The 25,510-nt window shown below is 42.2% G+C and overlaps 1 protein-coding gene across 3 annotated transcripts in view; it reads right to left on the reverse strand.

The window, feature by feature from the left end:
- Positions 1-25,510, reverse strand: part of ANO4 (anoctamin 4) — a 301,902-nt gene that overhangs the window by 21,069 nt on the left and 255,323 nt on the right. For all 3 annotated transcript variants that reach the window (XM_059681867.1, XM_059681866.1, XM_059681868.1), the window contains 8 exons: positions 23,558-23,618; positions 16,918-17,000; positions 11,546-11,686; positions 8,557-8,721; positions 5,909-5,945; positions 2,664-2,775; positions 1,669-1,726; positions 1,430-1,527 (listed from right to left, as the gene is read on the reverse strand). In XM_059681867.1, the coding sequence (XP_059537850.1) occupies positions 1,430-1,527; positions 1,669-1,726; positions 2,664-2,775; positions 5,909-5,945; positions 8,557-8,721; positions 11,546-11,686; positions 16,918-17,000; positions 23,558-23,618 (755 nt within the window). The remainder of the gene's footprint in view (positions 1-1,429; positions 1,528-1,668; positions 1,727-2,663; positions 2,776-5,908; positions 5,946-8,556; positions 8,722-11,545; positions 11,687-16,917; positions 17,001-23,557; positions 23,619-25,510) is intronic.

Raw genomic sequence — 25,510 nt, forward strand, 5'->3', positions numbered from 1 at the left:
AGCACATTAATCCTTAGCAGTGTTTGGGAGTGCATCTTATATGGAACAGGGCTGAGGAAATGGGGGGCGGGGGGCAGGTCTGTGTGCTGTTGGGGATAAGGAAAAGTTTGAAGGTTTCTGGGAGTAGACATGCCAAAAACTAAATGTGAAATAAAGGAAGTGAGAGGCTGGGTCTCAAAGACAAACTGTGCCTACTTCACAGTTTTGCTCTATGTCTACATTATTAAACAATAAAAACAGGTCTCTTGATATCCATGACATTCTGAGAAATTATGGTTTAAACTTAAAATAATACTTCTAAAGGCTTGATTTTGCTTTATTTTTTAAAAAAGTTTCATAGAAAACATGAAATACTCGGAATAAGTTTTCTAAAGATAAACCTAGAAGAGAAAATGACCAGCAGTGATTCTGGTAGGAAGATAAGAGATCACTTTTCAAAATGAACCAAGTTCCAGCTAATTTTTCGGGTTGAGTGGTCCTCCCTGGGCCCCTGAAGACATCTATGGAGACACCGAGCTGACGCAGAAATCAGTAGGTGTGTAATTAAAGCAGAAATAGGAGTGTTGCTGACTTATGTCCCTTTAAAATGTAACTGACCAGAGCTGAGCAAACACAGCAGAATTCAAGGTTATCCTTGCAGAAGTGATGTGAGTTCCGGCCTATTGTCATCAACATAAACAATTAGCACCAGGTAATAATATTTTTCCTGATTAAGATATGCTGACTTCGACATACTCAGGTTATTTTTTTTTTCTGAATCCCTAAACTTTGGTCCTTTCCACAAGTTTCTTTTCTGTACAGCCTGAATGTAGTTTTAAAAATTGCAGTGCCTGACTTATCTCAGGGATGGGCGAGTAGAGATCTAGTTAACGTGCTACAGAGATTTGTAATGCTGGAGCTAGAGCATCAGAGACATCACCGGAAGCAGTTTGCATGCAAGTGTCCCATATTGAGGGGCTCAATCTTCTTAAAAAGTATTCACTTTTGCTCATGTGACTTGTGCTAAGTCTTCCAGAAGAGCCAGTGTGTATCATTATTATTTTTGTTATGGCAAGGACTTTTTAAAAATTGATTATTTTAGAGGGAGAGTGAGAGAGAGAGAAACAGTGATGCGAGAGCTGAACAATATTGACTGGCTGCTTCCTGCCCACCACCCGGGTTGGGGACCGAGCCTGCAACCCGGGCATATGCCCTAACTGGGAATTGAACCAGCAACCCTTTGGTGCACGGGATGATGCTCAACCAACTGAGCCACACTGGCCATTGCCAAGGTTAGTTATTTTCATGAATGTCTTTGAGCATAAACACTTAGGTCCAAGGACAGGCCCTGGCTGAGATGCTGAGTCTGCACTGCTTACCTTACTTCCATGCCTAGAAAAGCCAATAATGAGCAACGCTGCCTCTCAAGCACAGACATGAAGGTACTTACGGGTAGCCAAGCTCCATGAAATTATTCCAGGTCTGCTTTAGCACCATTATAATACCCATTTGCATACAGAGGTCAATAAGGCATCCACTGGGGTGGCACTGGGAGGTAAGCAAACACAGAAATCCAAGAATCAATGGAGAGGAAGAAACGGTGTCTGGTTTCTAATCTGCACAAAGTTGCCTTTTGATGCAGTTTAATGCAGGCCTTTAGGAAACAAGGAATGATGGGAGAATACAGACCTCTTCTAGTCTCCACCGGTTTATCAGCCTCAAGTAGGCACCTGGGTGTCCTGCAAATCTTCAACACACAGAAAAACAGACCATTAGCATCCTGTAGATCTAAGCCTTCAGTCAATATTCTATTCCGATTAGCACATCTTCCAACAAAAATTACTGGTGCAGTGACAGGGCTGAGGGAATTAGGGAACTCTACAGAACTTCTGGAATTCTCCAGGGGAACTGCCTCTCCTGGCCTTTCTGTCTGCTGCCAGGCACAGTTCTCATTGCTTGCTGTGACTCTGAACATTTTCTGTTGAATATTAAGTGCTCTGGCCTCTGCCTGTGGGCAAGGCCTGTGTAAGCAGCAAGGTGGACTGAAACACATTCTGATCTTTTGGAATAACACTAATGCTGGTTTGTTTGTTTTTTCAATCAAATGATTTGACTAGGATTCCATTCTGAAGCACCTAATACTGTGGCGAGGCTGCTGCATTCATCTGACCAAAACCCAATCCCCGTCCCATCGGTTCAGAAACACTTCCTGGTGTGGTGAATTCTTGGGACATGAATGAACGCAGATCCTCTCCAGTCTTCGTAACTGCTGGATTGAGAAGTTACCCAGGCTGCGCTGGCATCCTGTGTCAGCCCCCTCCTGTCTGGACGTCGATCCCTCTTCTGTGGCGTCAGGGATCTAGGACACGCTCCCCTTCCCCTCATGCCCCTGCTCCTATAGGTGTGAGGTCTGGGCCCTGACTCAGGTGCAGATGGAGTCTACAAGTTTGACCTCCATCCTTCCCATGTGCAAATCACTTTCCTCCACTTACCCTTGGCTAGAAAAGATGCCAGGTACTCATGAGTGAAAACCATCTCCCGAGATGGGAATGGAAAGGAGGAAACTAATCTCTGTTTACACTTTGTATGGATCACACGAAAGGAGGAGCTCCTCTGTTGCCCCGGCCAGTGACCCCTGAGCTTTCTGTCCCCGGCCCAGGAGTGTGGGGAGATCTGGTTCCTACCTTCCGAGGAAGAACGCGATGTAAAACGTGGAGCTGTTCAGATTGACAAACTGAAAAAGAAACATTTTCAGGGTGAAGCTGTTCTCCCACTCCGACTCCGTGCGAGGCTGTTCTGTGAATAAAAAGGGAGCTGAGTTTGAAGGCTGCCTCGGATGCCTGCTCCACTCCCCTGTCCTTTTCCCCATACACACAGGGTGGGAGCAGAGGCGGGCTAAGGAGGCCCAGTTTGCCTATAGATCGGGCTTAAGTGGCCCATCCATGGGATCCTCAAGCTTGCAGACCAGCCCCAACAAGGGTTTGGTGGGAAGTGGCTACTGAATTGGCTGAGGGGTAGAATATCCAGTTTGTCCCATGGACACAGGGACCCGAAAGCCTAGAGTAGAGACAGCGGGGCTGAAGGAGCCTCATTCCCAGGCTTGGCTCCCTGCAGGAGACTTTCCTTTGGCTCTTAGTCTCTGCCTGTGGGTAAGGCCTGAGTGGCGCCAGGTCCCCTCCCAGTTCCTAATAACTCCTTGGCCTTGACTTTTATTGCTGAAGAAATACCAGACGCTCATGGGGAGAGGGCGTCAGATCCCCATCTCAGCGTGCTGAGAGCATCTGACTACCTGTCATCCTCAGCCCTCGTGTTTCACTCTCACGGACAACTACCAAGACGACCTCATCTTTACAACTTTTACCGTATATCATCATCTATGTCAGTGGTTCTCAACCTTCCTAATGGCGCGACCCTTTAACACATTGCGTACCGCATAGAAATCTCTAAGACATATGCCAGGGACCACACGTTTCTGGGCCAACTGCACGTTATTTAAATCATCATAATGCACCTTTAGGTGTTGTTTTTCAATAATTATAACATTTTTATTTACAAAAACAATCAAACAATTAAACAATTAAAGTTCCTAGTACTTTTTTAACCTATGGTACTGCATAAAACATTTTCCTCTATGAAGAGGGATCAAACAAAATTTACATAAGTATCTAGATTCACTCCTTTTTCCATGGGCGTGAAAAACGGGAACACTCGTGAGCGGTCCTTAACAGATGGCGCGCGAAACACGAGAAAACTCCTGAGCGGTACGAACTGTGTTAATACAGTTCCCCATGTTGTAGTGACCCCCAACCATAAATTTATTTTCGTTGCTACTTCATAACTGTAATTTTGCTACTGTTATGAATTGTAATGTAAATATCTGATATGCAGGATGTATTTTCATTGTTACAAAATGAACATAATTAAAGCATAGTGATTAATCACAAAAACAATATGTAATTATATATGTGTTTTCCGATGGTCTTAGGCGACCCCTGTGAAAGGGTCGTTCGACCCCCAAAGGGGTTGCGACCCACAGGTTGAGAACCACTGATCTATGTCTTATAATTTCCCGACCTCACTCAGGTGCCAATCCTTACCTCCTTATATCCTGACTTCCACAAAGCAAACACTCTTTGAACATTGTAAGTGCGGACCAAACCTCCAACGTGGCAGCTCATGTCAAATGCACAGATCCTTTCCCAGGAGCTGCGTCCTCACACCCAGCAAGGCCAAAGAAAATGTGTGTAATGCAACCGTGCTTTCTCTGTTTCCACATTCCCCAAGCTTCTTTTTTTAAAATATATTTTATTGATTTTTTACAGAGAAGAGGGGAAAGGGATAGAGTGTTAGAAACATCGATGAGAGAGAAACACTGATCAGCTGCCTCCTGCACACCCCCTATTGGGGATGTGCCTGCAACCAAGGTACATGCCCTTGACCGGAATCGAACCTGGGACCCTTCAGTCCGCAGGCTGACGCTCTATCCATTGAGCCAAACCGGTCAGGGCTCCCCGAGCTTCTAATTGCTCAATTACCATTTCAACCCATGCATTCCCTTTCCACAAAATTATAGCTCAAACTGCTTCCTAGGAGCATATCGGAGAAAGGAGGGGAGAGAGAAAGAAGATCTGATTGAAAATGGTTGATATGTCAGCTTCGGAAGCAAGGCTGCACTGCTGTGGAGGGAAGAAAAGAACGAAGGGTTTTAGCTTTATTTCCCTCCTGCTACTGAACTCTTGGTTACAAGGAAGGTCTCCCAGGTTGTCAGCCAGCTGGGCAGGTTCCCAGGTGTCCCCACCACAGCTGCACTGGGCTGTATCTCCCCTGGCATCTTTGCTAGCCTGGATCAAGGTGCCTCTGGGTACAGAGGTGCCTACTAAGGCACAGTTACCTCTTTCTGTGGACATAAGCCTCTTTCTATCTTTTTGGTAAGGGATGCTGGAAAATTTCAATGACATTAAGGGAAACAAGCCAAGTGCGTACCTCTGTATCTGGTACATAGCAGGCCTCAAAAAATGACATCTTTTTTTTTTAATCTGAACAATAAAGATTTAATTTAATTTAATTTAATTTTTTTAATTATTTATTGCTTAAAGTATTACAAAGAGTATTACATATGTCTCCTTTTTCCCCCCGCCCTTGACAATCCCCTGGCCTCCCCTAAAAAATGACATCTTGTATTATAATAATTATTATAAGTAAAAACACCTTTGTGATTCTGCCCCCCTCTCCCACCTTGGACAAGCATCATATGGAAAGGCACTAAAATAGATTACATGTGGGAGTGTAATTTCCTCAAATTACATACAGTAAAATAACTAATAGCTCAATTATAAAATTGGGATGCTTTCTCTATCTGTGGAAAGTACACAGTGCACAGCTGGCTACCGGATTGTTCTAGGGCTTCCTGGAGTCAGAGGAATGCTCTTAGGGATGACTCGTCCGGGTGAATGTTATTTTTATGTGTCAGTGATGGTTAGCCTGCCCACATTCCCAGTAGAAGGCCTCCAGTCTTGAAAGCAACTTCTCTGCTGTGATTTTATATCCCATGGAAACGTGGTACATTGTTACTAGTAAATAAATAAAAATTATAGGCAGTAGCAAACGGCCACTTTTCTAACAGATTCTGGGCACTTTCTATGTATGTACTTTGGGGACAGTATGTATTTTGTGTATTAAAAGAAAACCTACTTTACATTAGCTCATGATAGATCAAGTTTGTGACAGGTTTTAAATCTTTAGATAGAAAAGACCCCCTGATGATTAGGCATATTTAAAATGTCCTGCTGAGGGCAATAAAATTGCTGTGTGTAACTCAAAATAAAGGGAATGCTGTATTTATTTTCAGCAGCATTTCAAAAATGAATCTTTGAAAAGGTACTTTTTAGACCACAATACTGTATCATGAAAGAAAAAGGGTTTCACTTACCTAAATTGGTCAGAAAAAGCGCAACTTTTTCATAGAGCTGTAAAATAAAATTCATACATTTAACAAATGAACTGTAGGTGTTCTAAAATCTGTAATTATCAAGGCGACACGTAATCAAGTCATGAGTGAAAATAATTTCATTATCCATCCATTGCTCAAACATGAAATTAATGTGAACAATTGTGTCTTTAGGGCAAGAAAGAAAGCCACAAGGTCCCATTTTACTATTTCAGCAATCTTCTCCCTCTGGAGTGAATAATTCTGTGATAACAGAGCAAGTTAGCTGCCACTAATTACCAGATTGCTCATTTTTCTTCTTCGTAACTTCTGGATTTTGAAACATTTTTTCTAAAATAATAAATTCCTGTGCATTTTAATAAGAATCATAATAAACTTCCTATATTTCATTAGCTCAGTGATTACTAGTTCACCTAAGAATCATAAATAAACTTCATTACTGGGTAGGTTAAATGCTCTTAGGAATGACTCAGAGTTTATTGGTTGTGGAATTTAGGATTGTTTAAAGAGCTAGAAATGACAGTTTGGATAGATAAAACTGTGTTGGTAATAATATTAAATTACTTGGCCTTTAGAAAGCCCCTTTCAAATAAGGAGAGCATGTCAGTATCACGGCCCTGATTTAAGATGCAATATAAATGGGGATGAGGGGAGCTATAATTAATTGGACATCTCTAGGCTTAACACTGTGCTTGGCACTCCACATGCATTATCTTATTTATTCCCTGCTACGAATCTCTGTCAGCATTTTTATGTATAGGTTGACCTCAAGTCAGCCATTAATGTCAGCCATTCCATCTCTTTTGTCCTACAAGAAATAACAATGTAATGAGTGCCTACTATGTGCCAGACCCTGCTCTAGACATTGGGAAATAACAGTAATAAAAACAGACAAAAGTTTCTGCCCTCATGGACCTGCATTCCAATGGAGAAGAAAGATAATGAACAAAAATAAATGTTTAAAAAAAAAAAAATAGCATATGGCAGTGGTTCTCAACCTGTGGGTCGCGACCCCTTTGGCGGTCGAGTGACCCTTTCACAGGGGTCGCCTAAGACCATCCTGCATATCAGATATTTACGTTACGATTCATAACAGTAGCAAAATTACAGTTATGAAGTAGCAACGAAAATAATTTGATGGTTGGGTCACAACATGAGGAACTGTATTTAAAGGGCCAGAAGGTTGAGAACCACTGGCCTATGGGATGGTGATAAATGCCAGAGAGAAAAATAAAGCAGGCAAGGAGATAGGAAGGTGTCAGATGGCAGGAGTGGGTTGCAATTTTAAAGTGAATGACAAGGGAAGCCATTAGAAAGTAACATTTGAACAAAGACCCGAAGAGGTGAGGGACCAGTTGCTATGCAGACTGGGAAGGGAAGACTATTCCAGGCAGAAAGAAGAGCAAGTAAAAAGTCCTAGGTTGAGAACATGCCTGGCCCATCCAAGGAGCCAAGGGAAGGCCAGGGAGGAGCAGGAGAATCCGGTGAGCAGGGAGGGGACAAGGTCAGAGCTGTCACTGGGGCAAGATGGGGGAGAGCCCAGAGGCCATGTGAAGATGTAAACTTCTGTTCTGAGAGAGAGGAAAGCCACTGGGCATTGTGAACAGAGGAGTAACATGAGCTGACATCTGTATAAGTAAGAAACTGGCTCTGCCCCAGCTGGCGTGGCTCAGTAGTTGAGCATCGATCTATGAACCTGAAGGTCATGGTTCAATTCCCGGTCAGGGCACATGCCCAGGTTGTGGGCTCAATCCCCAGTGGGGCACATGCAGGAGGCAGCTGATCTATGATTCTCTCTCATTATTGATGTCTCTCTCTCTCCCTTCCTCTCTAAAATCAATAAAAATATACTTAAAAAAATGAAGAAGCTGGCTCTTTCTATTGTGATGAGCATAGATTGAGGACAAACATGGAAGCCAGGAGACCAGTTAGGAGGTCACTGCCATAACCCAGGTGGAAAGTGGAGATGTGTGAAAAGTAATCCAATTCTGGAAACATTTTGCCAGTGAGAGTGACAGCAGAGTCAAGGGTAACGCCGAGGTTTTCAGCCTGAGCAACTACAATGGGGGAGGCTGTAGGAGGAGCTGGTTGATGCTGGAGGGAAGATGGGGAGTCTGGGTTTAAATGTTAGGTGAGGATGGTCGAGTAGGTAGTTCAACATGCATGTGTGGGGTTCAAGGGAGACATCCAGGATGAAACATACATTTGAAAACAGCCTGAAATCAACACAAGCAACATCTCAAGGAATGTTCTGGGTACTGGAAACCTGCATGTCACTCAGAATCAAAAGAAAAGGGGAACCAATACTGTTAAAGCTATGTTACAGCTTCTGAACTTGGCCTTTAGAATAAATTCTTTTTCTAAATTTCCCCAAGAAATATTTAGTGTTGTCTTACTGGGTAAATAAAAAAACAAAACAAAAACAAACTAAGGTTCAGAGAGGGAGAGTCCCTTGCCCATAAATATGACACTAGAAAATGTCTGACTCAATCCCCAGACCTGCGTGTATCTCATGCCGGGCACTTGGCTACATGACTCTCTGAGGCCAGGTTCCTTTAGCAACAGAAGAAAACTGCCACCTGCAGGGCACGTGTATGATGCGCTGGGCTGGTCACCTTCCAGTCACTTACCACATTCAGCAGCATGATGATACAGAAGTTGATGCACACAGCAGTCCCTGTGGTTGCAACCTGAGAGTTATTCCTGATTAACGCCCACTTGAAGGCAGCAAAAGTGCTGACGGTCACCACCCTGTAAATGACGATCCCAAACACAGCGGCGATCACCACGCAGATCTGGCAGGAAGACAGAAGAGACCCAGTGAACACGTTGCAGGAGGAGGGGTCCTGAGATGTGGCAAAGTCTCTGATGACCAAAGAAAATAAAGCAACTGCGGTCCTGACTCAACAAAGCACAACAAAATGCATGCTTCTCACTGTGGCTAATACTTTCTCTCGTCTGTTTGTATTTTCTTAGTCAAGTGGAAAAGCCAGTGTTTGAAAGTTGGTAAGCTCTGTAAGCTGTGGGGTAACATTTTACTAAGCAGCATATTAGACTGAGCAGATGAACAAGTATTTATTACGGGAATCTTACGATGCCACTCTTCTGTTTAGAACTATTTACTGGTTTCCTTCTGGGTAGGATAAAAGCGAAGCCGTGATGATGACCTGCAAGACCCTCTCCATGCCCACTGAGTGCCACTTTCCCCCACTTGGGGCCTCCAGACCTTCTGTCATTGTTTCCAATGGGCTTAGCACCATTAATCTTCTAGACCGTTTCCTTTGCCTAAAATGCTGACACACCCATTCCCCTGCCAAACACACACTCACAGCTTCGTTACTGCTACTCACCCTTCACAGCTCAGCTCCAAACCACTTCATAATTAAAGCTTTTTTCATGACTCCCCAGAATATTTTGTTTGTTATACAGCACCTATACCCTTCTTTCGGTGTCCTACTTAACATTTCCAACTATTTGTCAGTTTGATCACCGTCAGTCTCTCCATCAGGGCAGGGACGGTATCTGTAGGCTTCCGTGGTTTCTGCAGCCCCTTCGCATAATTACAGGTGTTCCACTATTTGTTGCTGAATAAGTCAACTATGTGATAGGTGCATAATCTCTTATTAATTGGACATAAACACAGACTGATCTGAGGCATCTTTCTCTGAAGATGTCATGGTATCTCCATAAAATAGTGGGAATCTCCAAAAAGTTTTGTGACTTTCATTAGGTCGCCCATTTAATACGTCAGAGAAGAGACCCTTGCCGACATAGTGATAAAAAACTGGATCTTAAAGCTGGGCCTTCGGAAGGCCTTTGCTGACTTTCATTCTTCATAGATGCATTCCTGTGTTCTCCACAAACTCTATTTTTGGCGTACTACGAATGACATGCTCAAAAAGTTTAAGCCTGAACCCTTGCTGGAACTGGCCAAATTATTATCATATAGTAGTAATAATCAACAAGAAAATGAAAAACTGTCCATGTCTTAATCTTAGAGCTGTTGATAGGGAGCTAGGTGAAACGTACACTGAATTTCAGACCAGGGTGGCAATACAATGGAAGGGACAGCATGCGGGACTGAGAGGCCAGGTCTGAGTCTTGGCTCAGCTACTACCTAAGCAGTATGACCCTGGACAGGTAGCTTGTCCTCTCCATGGCTCAGTCTCCTATGTTCCAGCCTCCTCATCTGGAGAATAAGGAAAGCTTAATCTACATCTACAAATCTTGTTGCGAGAAACAAAAACCAGTAGTTACCAGTATAGAAGCCATGGCGCAACACAGGTGCTTACAAAGCAGTCTCTGCCAAGGGCATGGTTCTGAATCTCGATCTGAGATGAGGGACCTTTGGGCACCCTGCCTACCCTTTCATTTCCCCACTTTCCTTATAGCTAGTGTGGGGGGGGGGGGGGTCGGTCTGGATCTGCTGTAGTTTTGTCATTACCACTCCACTGACCTAGGATATATGTTTACACACTTGCATTTGAAAAGAGGGAAGGAGAACCCTAACTACCCCTTATGGTTCTAAAATGACATTTCTGAAAAATCTGCATGTGTTTTGTTTAGTAATTAACAGGGTCAAAGTTCATCACAAAAAGACCTCTTTTTAGGAAAAGCTAACAACCCGGCTTCAAGTTAGTATTTTTCAAACTATATAATCATCAGTGAGTATGGAAATCAATTTTAGGGGATTATTAAAAAAAGATTATAATAAAACAGAAAAAATCAGACTCTATTAAACATTAAAAAAGACTATAATAAAACAGAAAATTAGTCTATTACATGTTATAAAAGTGAGCATTTTTTAGTTACTCTGTTTAGTTTTATATACCTACTAGAGGCCGGATGCACGAAATTCGTGCACTCAAGGGGACCCCTCAGCTGGGTTTGTGCCCTCTCACAGTCTGGGAGCCCTCGGGGGATGCCTGACTGATGGCTTAGGCCCACTCCCCGCAGCTGGACATCCTTAGCGCTGCCACAGAGGTGGGAGAGGCTCCCACCACCACTGCTGCACTGGCCAGCCATGAGCCCAGCTTCTGGCTGAGTGGCGACCCCCTGTGCGAGCACACTGACCATCAGGGGGCAGCTTCTGCATTGAGCATCTACCCTCTGGTGGTCAGTGTGCGCCATAGCGATAGGTCAGGTCATTGCACTGTTCAGTCGATTTGCATATTAGCCTTTTATTATATAGGATTTGCAAAAAACATATTGGGTCATAAAAGAGAATATATTTCTTACATGGGCATGGTAAAAGAAAAAAAGTTTGAAAAACACTGCTGTGGGTCCTGGCTCATATTCTTAGTTCCTTTCAGCATGGCATAGAGAGGCAAGTCAAAAGAATATTGGATTAAAGTAGAGGATCTGAGCTTTTGGCAGTTTACTGGCTATTTAGTGGCTAACTGGACAAGCCCCTCAACCTTCCTGAGTCTCATTGCTCTACTTGTGATATGGGGACAATATCCTTGTATCACCTCATGGAGTTGTGAGGATTACATCACAGAACATAATAAGGATGTTTTGTAAAACTATGCAAATGCAAGACATAATTAGTGTTGCTACCATGTTACAAGTTTGTGCTGTATGAAGCAAATAAAAGAGTTCTGTAAAAATGTTCCAAACCATAAAAAATATTCCTGATGCAGACACGATCAGTCGGCTGCATTTATCTGTAAACGCTTGGTATGGCTCTGGCTTTCCCGAAATGGGATTCATCCGCTCCTTCTTGGAATACTTGGCTTCAAACTGGGGCCGTATTTCTTCCTAAAAAACAAACAGGCACATTTTATGCTCTGAAGAGGTGCACACATGATAAGAAAAAATAATCATTTTACCTCCCGGGGAAACTGAGTCAACAGCTGCCACATTCAGAGGTCAATCAATGAGTTGGACTTGAGACCCAGGTATTAATGTTTAGAAATTGGCCACTTGAAGAAAATCTAAAGAATGATGATCTTTCTTTATTATCATCAAGGCAATGTGATTTAGACTAATAGTTAAATGGCTATTACCTTATTAAACTATGCTTGAAGAACACTGAGATGAGAAAAGGGACCACCTGTCCTGTCTCAAGTGGTTTGAAACAACGTAGTAGCTTTTACTTTCATGACCAGGAAATGAAACGGACACAAGGACAAAGAAAGCTTCTGAACAGCAAAATGTTCAGAATTCATTATATATTTTTTAATTTTAATTTTTTTCTATTTCTTGACCTCTTAGCATTTGATATAACCAACCATTTTTCATCAATCTCTTCTCATGGTTCTATGATACATTTTTCTCAAATTTCATCTTAATGGCTGCTGCTTCTATTTCTTTTGCTTGTTCATCTTTTTTGAGCTCTAAATGGGTGTGCTTTTTTTCGGTTAATCTTCACTTGATATTTTTCATTGATATATATATATATATTTATGTATTTATTTTTTTTAACAAAGAGAGTGAACTGTAGGGGAAGAGACAGAGAGAAACCTTGATGTGAAAGAGACACATCGATTGGTTGCCTCCCTCATGTGTCCTGGGACGGGATTGAACCTGCAACAAGGTACATGCCCTTGACAGGAATCAAATGTGGGACCCTTCAATCCACAGGTCGAAGCTCTATCCACTGAGCAAAACTAGCTAGGACTCATTGTATGAGTTATAATGGCGATCCAACTCTTAGTATTCTCCAATCTTGGTTTGTTTTTTTTTCGAATGTAGGCATTGAAAACCATGGTTTCTCTATTTTTTTTTAAATAAGCCCCTAAAGGAGTCATTCATGTTAACCACAGATTTTAAATGTCTTCTTAATTGGTATTGAAAACAAAGTAAATACCTTTCAAATCCAGCTAACATCAACGCTCCTCCACTTCTAAATCAAGCTGAGATTTTATTTCAATTAGTTGGGGCCCCATCTAATGTGAAAAGCAATTATGGGATTAGGAAAAGGTAATCAGCAAGAGGGTATGTTGAAGTCGTTCCAGTTAATTAAGTACATGTTGTATTTGAGTGTCTAACAAGAGGAGAGAAAGCGAGCGGAAACCCTGGTGAAATAGAGATTGAGCCAATCTAGGTAGAGATGCTCAAGACTCGGATGAAGGTACCCGCAGAAAGCGAAGCAGCAGCTGATGGGAGACTGTGAAGTATGAGCACAGCCTGTAGCAGGAACGGCAGCCTGGCTGTGCCCAACGCTGGACTTCACTCAAGGGCAGGTAATAGGGAGGCAAGGGGGACACAGAAACAGCTCCTGCCTCCTTTCCTTTATTTTAGGCAGTTATACTTAAGGGTGTAAGTAGAACAGACCTAGAATAATCTGCTTCTTTGGGAAACTTCTAATTTATCAGGCTGTTGAGTTAATCATCAAGCAACTGAGGCCAGTCACGGAGCCAGGCCTGTCTCCCTGGGTCTTATCAGCTGAACTTGTCCCCCACATGACTTTATATATTGAGGTGCTAACCCACAGGACCTCCGCATGTGACTGCATTTGGAAACAAGGTCTTTGCAGAGGTAATTAAGATAAAATGCGGCCAGTAGGGTAGCTCCTAACCCAGTGATGGTGAACCTATGACACACATGTCAGAGGTGACACGCAAACTCATTTTTTTTGGTTGATTTTTCTTTGTTAAATGGCATTTAAATATATAAAATAAATATCAAAAATATAAGTCTTTGTTTTACTATGGTTGCAAATATCAAAAAATTTCTATATGTGACACGGCACCAGAGTTAAGTTAGGGTTTTTCAAAATGCTGACACGCCGAGCTCCAAAGGTTCGCCATCACTGTGACCTAACCCAATATGACTAGTGTTCTCGTAAAGGAAAATTTAGACAGAGACACAAAGAGAAGACAGTGAGAAGGCTCAGGGAGTAGATGGGCATCTATAAGCCAAGGGAAGGGCCTGGAACAGATTCTTCCCACAGAGCCGCAGAAGAAACCAACCCTGCCGATACCTTGATCTCAGACTTCCAGCCTCCAGAGTTCTGAGACAATACGTTTCTCTTGTTTACCTGGTAAGCCACCCATGTGGTACTTTTTAATAGCAGCCTTGGCACACTAATACCCTGGTTGACCCCTCAAGGAGGCATGCAGCAAGTCTGGGCATTTCTGCACAGCAAGCTGAGCAGCACAGGCTAGAAGAGACATTTCTACAGTGAATCTCAAACTGAGAACTGGAACTTCACATGGCTCCTGAGGCAGGTCCTGCAAAATGTATGCTGAGTGAAAGAATGGTTCAAGCTTTTTTTTTTTTTTTTTTTTAATCCTCACTGAAAAAAGGATTATATATTATTAATTTTAGAGAGAGGAAAGGGGAGGGAGAGAGAGAGGGAGGGAGGAAGAGAGAGGGAGGGAGGGATGGGGGGAGAGAGAGGGAGAAGGAGAGGGAGAGGGAGAGGGAGAGGGAGAGGGAGAGGGAGAGGGAGAGGGAGAGGGAGACATTCCTGTGAGAGAGAACCAGTAAGGACAGCAAAGGGCCTTTCTTTTTATTTGCTGTGGCTTTCCACAATTTATGAGAAGCACCTGGTAATTAAAACCCTGGATTGTTAGCTCCTCTGAGTCAAACAGCTCCTCGTTAAAACTGCAACGCAAGGCAAGCTACGCTCAAGGCTACATTCTTGCATTTCCCATCCTCCCTACTGTTTTTACAGTTCAGGGATAATTCACACCAAGGAGTTTCTAGTTAGTAGAAAGTTCCCTTCTCCCCTCCCCTTCAAATAAGCCTCTTTTGAACCCTTCATAACTTTTACTCTAAGCATGTTTTATAGGTTTGAGAAAAATACTGATAAGACACTTCTGTAGGGCATCTGCCAGGCTGTCTCCTGAAAAACAAACTATAATTTTTCAAGACAACACCCCCCACCCCCCTAGTACCTGCTCAACCTCAGCCCAATATCCTCCTCCCTTCCTTGTCGCATAGCAACAGCCAAGACTTAAAAGGGGAAGCTGCCCTTTGTTTATTGCCCCATGCTGACTAGTGATACCTGACCCTTTCCCTTTATGGAAAGTAAAACAAACTTCCTCTCTGCATCTCTTCTTTTAGTTGTGAATTCTATCACAGCCCGAGTCACTGGCTAAACCCTAACAGAAACATTGATTGCTTGCTTTCCATAAGTGCCCTGACTGGGGATCAAACAGGAGTATGGATAATGCTCCAACCTACTGAGCCATCTGGCAAGAGCAAAGAATGGTTCAATCCCTTTTTTTTTTTTTTAAATGCTGTGCATTTAGATGTGTTTTGTTTTGTTTTAGTATATCTTTATTGATTTCAGAGAGGAAGGGAGAGGAAGAGAGAGAAACATCAATGATGAGAGAGAATCACTGATCAGCCCTCTCCTACAGGCCCCCTACTGGGAATCGAGCCCACAACTCGGGTACGTGCCCCGACTGAAATCGAACCTGGGACTCTTCAGTCAGCAGGCCAACACTCTAGCCACTGAGCAAAACCAGCTGGGGCTGGTTCAAGCTTTTTAACAGGGTTGGGAAGACAGAGGGCTCCAGACTTACAAGAGATGTTTACCCTGAGGGTACCTACTATGCCTCAGGCCCACCAAAAGTGCCAACTGTGACTTTTAGACTGGTTTTGTCCAACTTACTTAAATAATTCCATACAGTATCACTGAAAGAGGAAAATTTAGAAACACCTCTTTTCTTTGGAAGTGAAAAAAGTCCAAAGATGACAGGATTGCTTGGTGGTGACTCAAATTCCCAGGAAATAAAAATCCCATTTGAAAGTCGTTCCCATGAACACGTGACAAGAAACAGCAGAACAGCTTCACGGGGGGGGGGGGGGGGGGGGGGCAGGTAAGTCCCCATGCAGCCTGGAAGCTGTCGCTAAACTCCAGTCACCTGGACAGTTCAGAAATCGTTTACTGGGGAATACTTACAAAAACATGACAGTGTCCTTACCCAACAAACAAGGATTGCTGGAAATCCCACTATTATTTCCAGATCTAGAACTGCCCAAATTTATTCAAGGGCATGAGGAGAAAAAGTTACCAGGTGTGATTTGAAGAAAAACAAACAAAAATACTTTTCAAAATGATCTCCACCACTGAGCCAACCACAGGGCTAAATTCTCATTTGTGTTTCTAGAATATTCCTTTTAACATATAAAAATATATATGCATAGCAGGAAAACACCCATTAATACCCATCATCACATCACATGTGATTAGTTTATCTGATTTTCTGCCGCAACAAGGCTCTCAAGAAATGGGATTCAGGAAGGTAAGAGATAATCAATGAGAGGAAGGAAAGAAGAGTTCAGGCCTAGATTGGGCTGACAAGGGAAGTAGGGTCTTACGTAGTGACCAAGACCAGCAAGGGTGCGTGAGAGACTTCTGACAGGAATGGGGTGAAAGGGGGTGAAGACCAGACCTAGGTTGGGAGAGGGCACAGTGTACTGGCCTAAAAGGGGAGAGTGGTGGAGCTGGGAGGGGGTGGGGGGAAGTTCAGTCGGAGGTTACCTCTCCTTGACAGACTTATCTAGAGCTGGCCCTGCATTTAGCCACACCCATCAAGGAGGCAGCTTGAGGAGTGTTTTCCGCTCAGCATTTCCCACTTCCGGTAATGCTGACTTTGTGCATGCCTCTGGGCTCTGTCCAGGGTCCTGGAGAGCTCCTGGAAACATTGCCCAGGAACAGTTCTCTTAGGGGGCATTTGCTTGCATGTGCCTAGGATTGTAAAACTATCGCCCTCCTTCTGCTGAAGTGAAGCAATGGATAATATCGAAGAAAGCTAAACGAATCTTATTACCAATCCTTTGGATGCCTCTACCTAAAAGTAAGGTGATTTACTTAGCTATGGACTTTGATTCCACTAAGCAATCAAAAAAATTTTCTTTTTTAATTCTGTTTGTGGTTTCTAGACTACTTAAGAGTTTTCTGCAAAAACAGATACCGCAATGCTTCATGAGTAAACCCGGCTTCTCTCACAGTGCAGGAAGTGATAACTGAAGGGGACTGTGTATTTCTTGGTGATTCGCTTTTTAAAAATCCTGGTGTAAATGATACAAACCTCTTCCTCTTCCCAGTCTATCAAATCCCAGTCATAAGCAATTACTGCTCGCCGTCTTTTCCAAAACTCCAGGAACACTGTCGCTGGAACAAGCACAGAGAGACACGAACATTTGAACAAAAAGCAATGCTGTTAACTGTGCCGCTAAATAATGAAGCCATTGCAAAGAATGACAGCTGTTTGTGTAAGCATCCTTGAGCATCAGAACTTCCCGCTAATCTAACATAAGTAGGAATGTTTTCAGAGAATTACCAAGCTTGTCTTCTGCATAATAAAAAATCAGAGATTTCATTTAGAATAAATTAAGCTGATTTGCAAGTCGAGGCAGAACAGACTTATTAGAATGACAGGGCTCTCAGGATGTAAGGATACAGAAAACTAGGTTACTAACATCTTTCTAATTGATGGCATGTTTATTTTTAAAAGTCAGAGGCAGTTGCAAAAATAAAAATTAGCAGTATTTGATTGGCAGTGATGATTGGTCCCCCAAATCCTTCTTGCAGGAAATATCTATGTAAAATGTTTTTTTTTTCTATTTCATTGAAGGAAGCTATTTTATTGGAGGAAGAAATCCTACTGCCTCTCTCTCTCTCTCTCTCTCTCTCTCTCTCTCTCTCTCTCTCACAAGCCATGACTTTATTGTCAGATTGAAGGCAAATGTGTGTAAATTCTGTTAAGAACCTTTTCCAACAAGTGTTGGCGTCCCCACCCAGGGAAATCTGGGGGTAATCCTTAACTAGACAAAATAACTTTCTACTCATTTCTGTTTTAACAGATCTACTCAAATGAATTACTGAGCACTCTACAATGACAGAGAGAGGTGAAAAAAAAAATCAAGACACAGTCTTGCTGCCTCGGAAGTCACAAGCCAAATGAGTGACACACAGGCATACACACACACACAAACTTTGAGGGCAAATGTAACTAAAGATACCACAGGGACGCCGTGGGAGGCAGAGTTGATGAGCCTAACTCTGTTGGGCTTGCTGTGAAGTTAGACTTACAGAGGCAAGAATGTCACGTATTTGAAATTTGTTTCATGAGGACATGTAAATATCCGAATGCCCATTCCAAAGGAAGATAATTACTTTCATCTTTCCTATTCTGCCTTGCCCTCACACGACCTCCCCATTAGTGGCATTCGGACATATATTTTTAAAATGAGTAACTGGAAAGACTGTATAGGATAATAATTAAGAGCTCGCTGGCATATGATCTCTAGACTTTCAATCATAGGTTTGAAATCTAGTTCAGATATAACCTGTACTACTCTTGGCAAATCAGTGAACTTTTCTAACTCTCCATGTCCTGCTAAGCCAAAGGAAAATGGCAATATAGGTCTATGTTCCCTATATGAAACGCTAAAATTCAAAATGATCTAAAAATTCTAAGTTCTGCCCGCCCCCCACCCCCCCTCCAAAGTTTAGCATAAACTCATCTTGTGGCAAGTTCTGACCTGGACTGACATTAGAATTCTAATCGCCTCCATTTATCCCTCTAAGTGAGGAAATCCACACATTGAAAGCAGCCATATGAATATATTTGAATATGGGGTCCTTCCCAGACCTGCTGAGTGTTACATAATACATATGCCATGCGCCTTTCCAAAATGTGAAAAGTTCAGAGTAATTACAGTTGTTAAGAAAGCCACGCCTAAACGAATCAAGTGTTTAATTCTTGGAGAGGGAAATTAAGATAAATGGATGTCTGTGGAGATTAATAAAAGTGCCAGCGGTGAGTGGCCATTTCCCACTGGCATCCTTCCCGTGAGTCTGGTTGTGTTGGGGGTCCCCAAGGCCACCTCCAGGTTTGATGACTCATGAGGATGACTCATGGCACTCAGCATAGAAATAAGATTACAAAAGATAAAGTAGTGCAAATATCTAGAAATAAAAGGCCAATTATTATAAAATTTATTTTCAGCCCTAGCTGATTTGGCTCAGTGGATAGAGCGTCAGCCCACGTACTGAGGGGCCCCAGGTTCAATTCCAGTCAAGGGCACGTACCTCAGTTGCAAACTCCATCCGCAGCCCTGTTCAGGGCGCATGCGTGAGGCAACTGATGGATATGTCTCTCTCACATCTATGTTTCTCTCTCTTTGTCTCTCCCCTTCCCTTCCACTCTCTCTAAAAATCAATGGAAAAATATCCTTGGGTAAGGATTAACAAAAAAAATTATTTTCAAAAACTGAGACATACTTCATTCACAAATTACTGACAGGATCAGAATCTTTGAATTTGCATAAAAAGAACCACAATCTTGTTATTGATCAGAGAGCTCTAAGAACCTTGATTTGTTTGTTTACTAAGAATAATTTAATTTTGGTCAACACTTAAAGTAGGAAAAAACAGGAAGGAGAGGAAAAACATACTAGTAAATGGAGAACAGAGGGGAATAATCTGCTTGCTGACAAGTCCCCACCAACATCTAGCTCCCTAATGACTCATTTTTTTCCCTAGGGAGAAAAGCCAATTCAGGCCATAATTGGTTTGTCCCTGGAATCTTTCTGAACAAAAATGAGCACAGAGGAAAGAGCCACTTGGCTCAAACCCAGAGCCCTGGGCTCCTAGTGTACCTCCAGGGTCCCCAGGAGGCCCTGCTACCACAGACCTGTGAATATGAACAATGGTAGTGGAGTTCTAGCTCCACACAAAGGCCTTCCCAGCTGCTACAGACTGTTTCCAAATGGGCCTTATTGTTTCTCTAGTGAATACACAAAGCAAAAGGCAACAAAACAAGCATATCACCCCATGCTTTCCCAGGTCTAGTAAACCACTTACATCTGTTCTCAATATCTTCATACGGAGCAATTTCTCAAAAATAAAGTTTCTTTTCTTAAGTGTTGCAACTTGTTAATCATAAAGAATGATCCTGCCTGGCCAGGGTGGCTCAGTGGTTGAGTGTCAACCTATGAACCAAGAGGTCATAGTTTGATTCCTGGTCAGGCACCTGCCTAGTATGCAGGCTTGATCCCCAGTAGGGGACATGTAGGAGGCAGCTGATTGATGTTTCTCTCATTGATGTTTTTATCTCTTTATCCACCTGTTTTCTCCTCTCTCTAAAATCAATAAAAATATATTTTTTAAAAAAGAATGATCCTGAGACCATTAAACTGGGCTCCATTAGGACTGACACACTTTTATGGAACATACCATTGCAAAGCAGTATAAATGCGGCTCAGGGTGAGCATAATAGTCTTTTATCTGAAAGTTCACATGTTACACAGAATATCTGATCCTGGGCGTAGACTGTGGGAGCTGAGACTTGCGTGTTGAAGTCTTGGCTTTGCCACTTTCTAGCTACTGCCTTAGTTTCCTCATCTATCACACGGGGATAACAACAGTACTAGTACTTTCTTCAAAAGTTGCTATAAAGATTAACTGAGATGATACTGTACAATGCTTAACACAGTGTCCAGAACATAATAAGCCCTCAATAGTGTATATTATTACTATAATTGTTATTATTGCCTGCCATTCCAGATTTCTACAGAAGGCATAGCCCTATCTATAAAGAAACATCTGGTGTAAATCATTCTTTTTCTCATTATTTTTCTGGGAACAATATAAGATTTAAGCAATAAATTTTCAACTAAAACAAAGCAATTCAGAGGATGAATTATTCCAAGCTTACATTGCCTGGAATGAACCTAAAATGTTCCCTTGTGCCCAAGGGTTATTACAAAACATCTATCAGAGTCTGACTGAGTACCCTCCAAGGTACAAGGACTGTCAAACCTCCAATCCACCTACTTCCATCCTCAGAAGCTTCCCAACTCCATCCTACAGGTAATCAACACCAATCAATCAGTTGAGATTGGCAGGATAAAATCAAACCTATTTATTATGCCCAGCATAAGACATTCCAACTTGCAAGAAAGGGACACAATCGCCTTTGTAATGGTGGTATTCGGTGAGGGGTGGAGATGAGAACCTCTGTTTTACAGACAAATGTCATTATACCAGAACTTCACTCCTATATATAGTCTCAGAGAGAAAACATGATTTCAGTCAAAGTGTATCTAAAATGGGTGAAACACTGAAGTGGGTAAGGAAGTTTTGTATGTAAATCCTTCCAGAATACATTTCTCTCTACAGAAGCATTAACTCATTATGCAGTAGACGAGTAGCCCAAAGCAGCGCTTCCCAATGGGTATGACAGGAATGGACTATAGGCCTGCAAGAGATAATAATCCCTTTGGCCCTCAGGGTGGCCGGGGCTAGGGTCTTTCAGGAGTATTATCCTAGGCCCTGAGCAGGCTCCTTCGCATGCATCAGTATATTGTTAAAATATTATCATTGTCTATGTGTGCTATGACTTGAAAGAGTTTGGGAATCACTGACTTAAGAGTAAGTATATATTTTTAAAGTCTGCTTACATGTAATCATGGCAAAGGTTAAGCAGTGGATGGCTTATTATACTTCCTGATCATGGTTACTGATAATAATAAGGTCTAGGAAAATCAAATACACATTCTTGATCTGAGAGCTCAGTCCAGTAACCAAAACTCTGTTAATGATTGGCTTCCTTTGTTTGTGAGGGACAGACACACACAAATAGTGAAGGCTTTCCGCAAGGCCCACCAAGGGAGGCAGGAATTGTATGGGAATCAAAGACTGGGCCTATTCAGAGACAGTGTACAGAAGCCAGCAGCTTGAGACACCCTAGTCACAAGAGACTCTGGTCTTCACGCTGATACCCACCAATAAGATGGCCTGGCTACACTCTTTGCTTCTCTATGGGGGATTGTTCCACATTTTCTTTCAGTTGGCCACCAGTTGGCTTCTGCACCTGTATTCTATATCTTTTTCACTAGCTCTTTATTGCTTGTCTGTAGGTTCTGATTTCTCTTAACTTCAGCCTTCTCATAATTCCTCCTGATCCCTACTTCTCCCTGATGGTCAAATCTCAATCTCTCTCTTCCTCCTCTATACCCTTTCTGCATCCTTCCCTGTCAGTTCCTACTGCTAACTTCCTGTCTCTATCTGCATTTCCTACCCCACATTCATGAGAATGAGGAACGTCAGGTCTTCTCCTAGGCCACTCACCAACCTAGGGTTTGGCTGATCTTGGGTCAAATACCCACTGGCTGAAAGGGGCTGAAGTCACAGAAATAAAAATAGGTCTCTTTAACAAAGCTGTGATGGGTGGGACAATTTTCCTTTGAAGATCTCTACGTAGGCCATCCTCAAGAGAACAGGGCTTTATATTTCTACTCATCAAAGATTATTTAAACACTTTCATCTCATAAATCCTTTTGGCAATTTCCTTCTCTTTCCCTTCTCTCTTTTCTGTTTTCCATCCATCCATCCATCCATCCATCCATCCATCCATCCATCCATCCAATATGAATCTCTCTGTATTAAAAGAAATGTATGAGTTCTCCTGTGATAATAATGGCCCTTGAGGAAGGCAAATTATATATGAATATGATTACAAGTTCCACTAAAATGATATGAACCAAATGCTATGAAAGTTCAAAGAAGAAAGACATCTTCTGGCTGGAGCAGATGACATTTCAGCTGGGCCCAGAAAGATGGGGAAGATGCTGATATTCATTCCAGACAGAAGGAACAACATGAGCCTAAGCCTCGAGTTAGTGGAGTTTGGTAACATCCAAAGTCACATTTGGTATTAAAATTCTAGAAAAAAATACATAATCATTGAAAAAAAATTCAAATCAAACTGAAAATATATAGTGTAAAAATGCTGTCTCTTGTCACTGTTCACACTTACCCTTCCACGAATTCTGCTCGTCAAAGGTAACCACCATTCATTGTTCACTATGAATTTGTCCAGGATATTTTCTCTACTATTAACTTAAAGCTTATAATTATTTGACTAAGAAGATAACCCAATAAAATGAGACTCATTTTACAAAGAAGTGGGTTAATAACTTTGGGTTAATTCTTTAAGTGAATGGTCCATCATACCTCATTATTATGGCTTGAAGTTACATAAAAAGACTCGATCCAGCCTTTTAAGTAGCTTTTGTTTATAGAGGGTCATTTTGACCAGAATTGGAAGAAATGCAGACGTGGTTACTCATGCATTAGCCTAATTAAAAGATCCCACACACAATCGGAAAATCCTATATCATCCTGAGATGGGTATTTGGATCTCATCATATCTTTCTGTTTTATCTCCAACAGAAGGCAAGTTTACTCAAAATATGGAATGCTATGTAATTGTTGAAGGTTTAAGGGAAAGCAGACATGTTTCTTCTTTACAGTATCACTTTTTAAATAAGCCACATGAATTATTTATCAGCTTGTGTCTAATAGAACAGGCAACTGAATTTACTCCAGCTTCTCCCTTTCAAAATCCAAAGTCAGATTTCTGTGTTTTTTTAAAATATATTTTTATTAATTTCAGAGAGGAAGGGAGAGGGAGAGAGAGATAAAAACATCAATGATGAGAGAGAATCATTAATTGGCTGCCTTCTGCATGCTCCAAACTGGGAACTCAGAGCCTGCAACTCAGACATGGGCCCTGACTGGGAATTGAACCATGACCTCCTGGTTCATAGGTCAATGCTCAACCACCAATCCACAACAGCTGGGCCAAAGTCAGATTTCGAAAGGAACGTATCAGAGAGCACATGAGGGGAACTCAAGTTCCATGGATGTGGAACACTTACCCCAGACTGCCATGAACACAGCAAAGAAGACAGTGGCTCCATTGTCAAAAAGGTGGGTGACCTGGGAACATTATGAATCACAGTTAAGCTAACTTCCCATATGCTATATTCCAATTCACATTTTTTTCTAGTTCTGTAAAAATAGCTATGATGATGCAATGACTTTTGCCAGGTTTCTTTGGAAGATATTCCTTTTGGATCATAATCAAGAAGGGAATTCCTCTGACTGTGAATGGAAGCGAGAACTTGTTCCCTTTAGGTGAGTCTCAGCTAGCTGAACATTTATCAGCAGCCCCAATAGTGCTACTAAGGATTTCCTTTTGTGCACTATAAAAACTAATATATGTGCACATATGTATTTGGATATATTTAAGAGGTATTATTGTTGCTACTTTAAAGGTTTCTGATTTCCCAAGCACTGTTTTTAATGCCTCATTCATTCACTTTGAAAACATTGCTATTTTGTGTAGCTTTGAGCAAACATTTTCTGGGCTGCCCTCTGGGTTTCAGCATTATGAAGAGGAGAAAGTAGAGCATTAACAAGATCCACTTCCACCTGTATGAAAGCCTTGGGTAATCACTATATTTGCCTAGCACACATAACAAACACAGCTAGCAAGTACTTTATTGTTAGAATAATATATTCTATCGCACACCCACCGTAGAAAGCAAAAATATTCTTGCTGCAAAACTGCCAGGCTCATTTCTGCCTCCAGGATAAATCACACCAATATCATGCCAAATTGAAATGATGGCTGATATATTCATGAAGGATAACTTTTTTTTTTTTGGTGCTTTATAGCTTGCTATAAAGCATACTTTATTGTCCCTCAGAGAATGTGCAAAGCATAAACAGGTCTTATTCTGCTACATCAGAGTATGAAATATTCAAATACTTCCAAAAGTTTATGCTTTCCCTCTCTCTTTTGAACATTAGGAGAGAAGGCAACATTCAAACATCTAAAGTGAGATAAAAGTCTAAAGCGAATGTATTTCATATGCCAGGGGTAGTGGTAAGCTGCATATTGGGCGCCTGGCATCAAATCAAGCCCAAGAGTCCCAGTGGCTTGTGGGTGGTGTGTGCTCAGCACTAGGGCATTCCCTGGGAGTTGGTAGACATTGTAGCTGGCACCATCAGTGTAGATTCTGGAATGGGATTGGGATCGTTGTTACTGCCAGTTGCTCAGGTCATCTTTCCCTCCCTTCTCCAGGTAACAGAACTCTCTTATCAGGTCACTAGAGGGCACACAGCTCAAACAGAACTACCCCGAGTCCTTCCCTGGGACTGGTGTGCAAACATTTGGAGAGAGACCTTTTTTCTGCTTCAGTGAATATGTGAGTCAGGAGGGTTGGCGAGTTAACAGGGACATCTGGTTCCTACTAAGATGGTAAGGTAGCATAAGCTGATGGCTCCTTCTGCCACAGTCAACCCTAGAGACGCAAGATAGTAGATTCTGGGAACTAGCAAAACACAACCAAACAAAGACCCTGAGAAACTAGGCAGCATCTACCTTCGGAAGCAGATACTCTGTAACAGCAGACGAAGAATTTAAAATAAGTATAAAAATACACTTAAAGAGATAAAGGGAGGAAAATGTAAGCCTGGAGCTATGGTGGTCAGCAGCCACCATCCCCATCCTGTGATGAGAACCTGTCTGCAGAATGATCATGTAGACAAGTGGCAAGAGAGCAACACTTGGGGGCCTGGAGGACCAGTTCTAGTCGCTGAGCCCTTGTGCTCAGATAATGGCAACTATTCCAGTGTTTTTTTCCAGGGCCATGAGCCAATGTGTCCCTTTCTGCGTAAATCAGTTAAAGCTGGTGGCTGAACCTTACAAATATAAGGGTTGAGAAGAAAACATTCCCGATCAACAGAGCAGCCATTGATTAAACTGGATATGGGCTCTGATTTGATTCCTATGTCCTCAGTCCCAGGAAATCAGTCTAGCATTT

Source organism: Myotis daubentonii, chromosome 2, assembly GCF_963259705.1.
Source record: "Myotis daubentonii chromosome 2, mMyoDau2.1, whole genome shotgun sequence".
NCBI classification, from domain to species: domain Eukaryota; kingdom Metazoa; phylum Chordata; class Mammalia; order Chiroptera; family Vespertilionidae; genus Myotis; species Myotis daubentonii.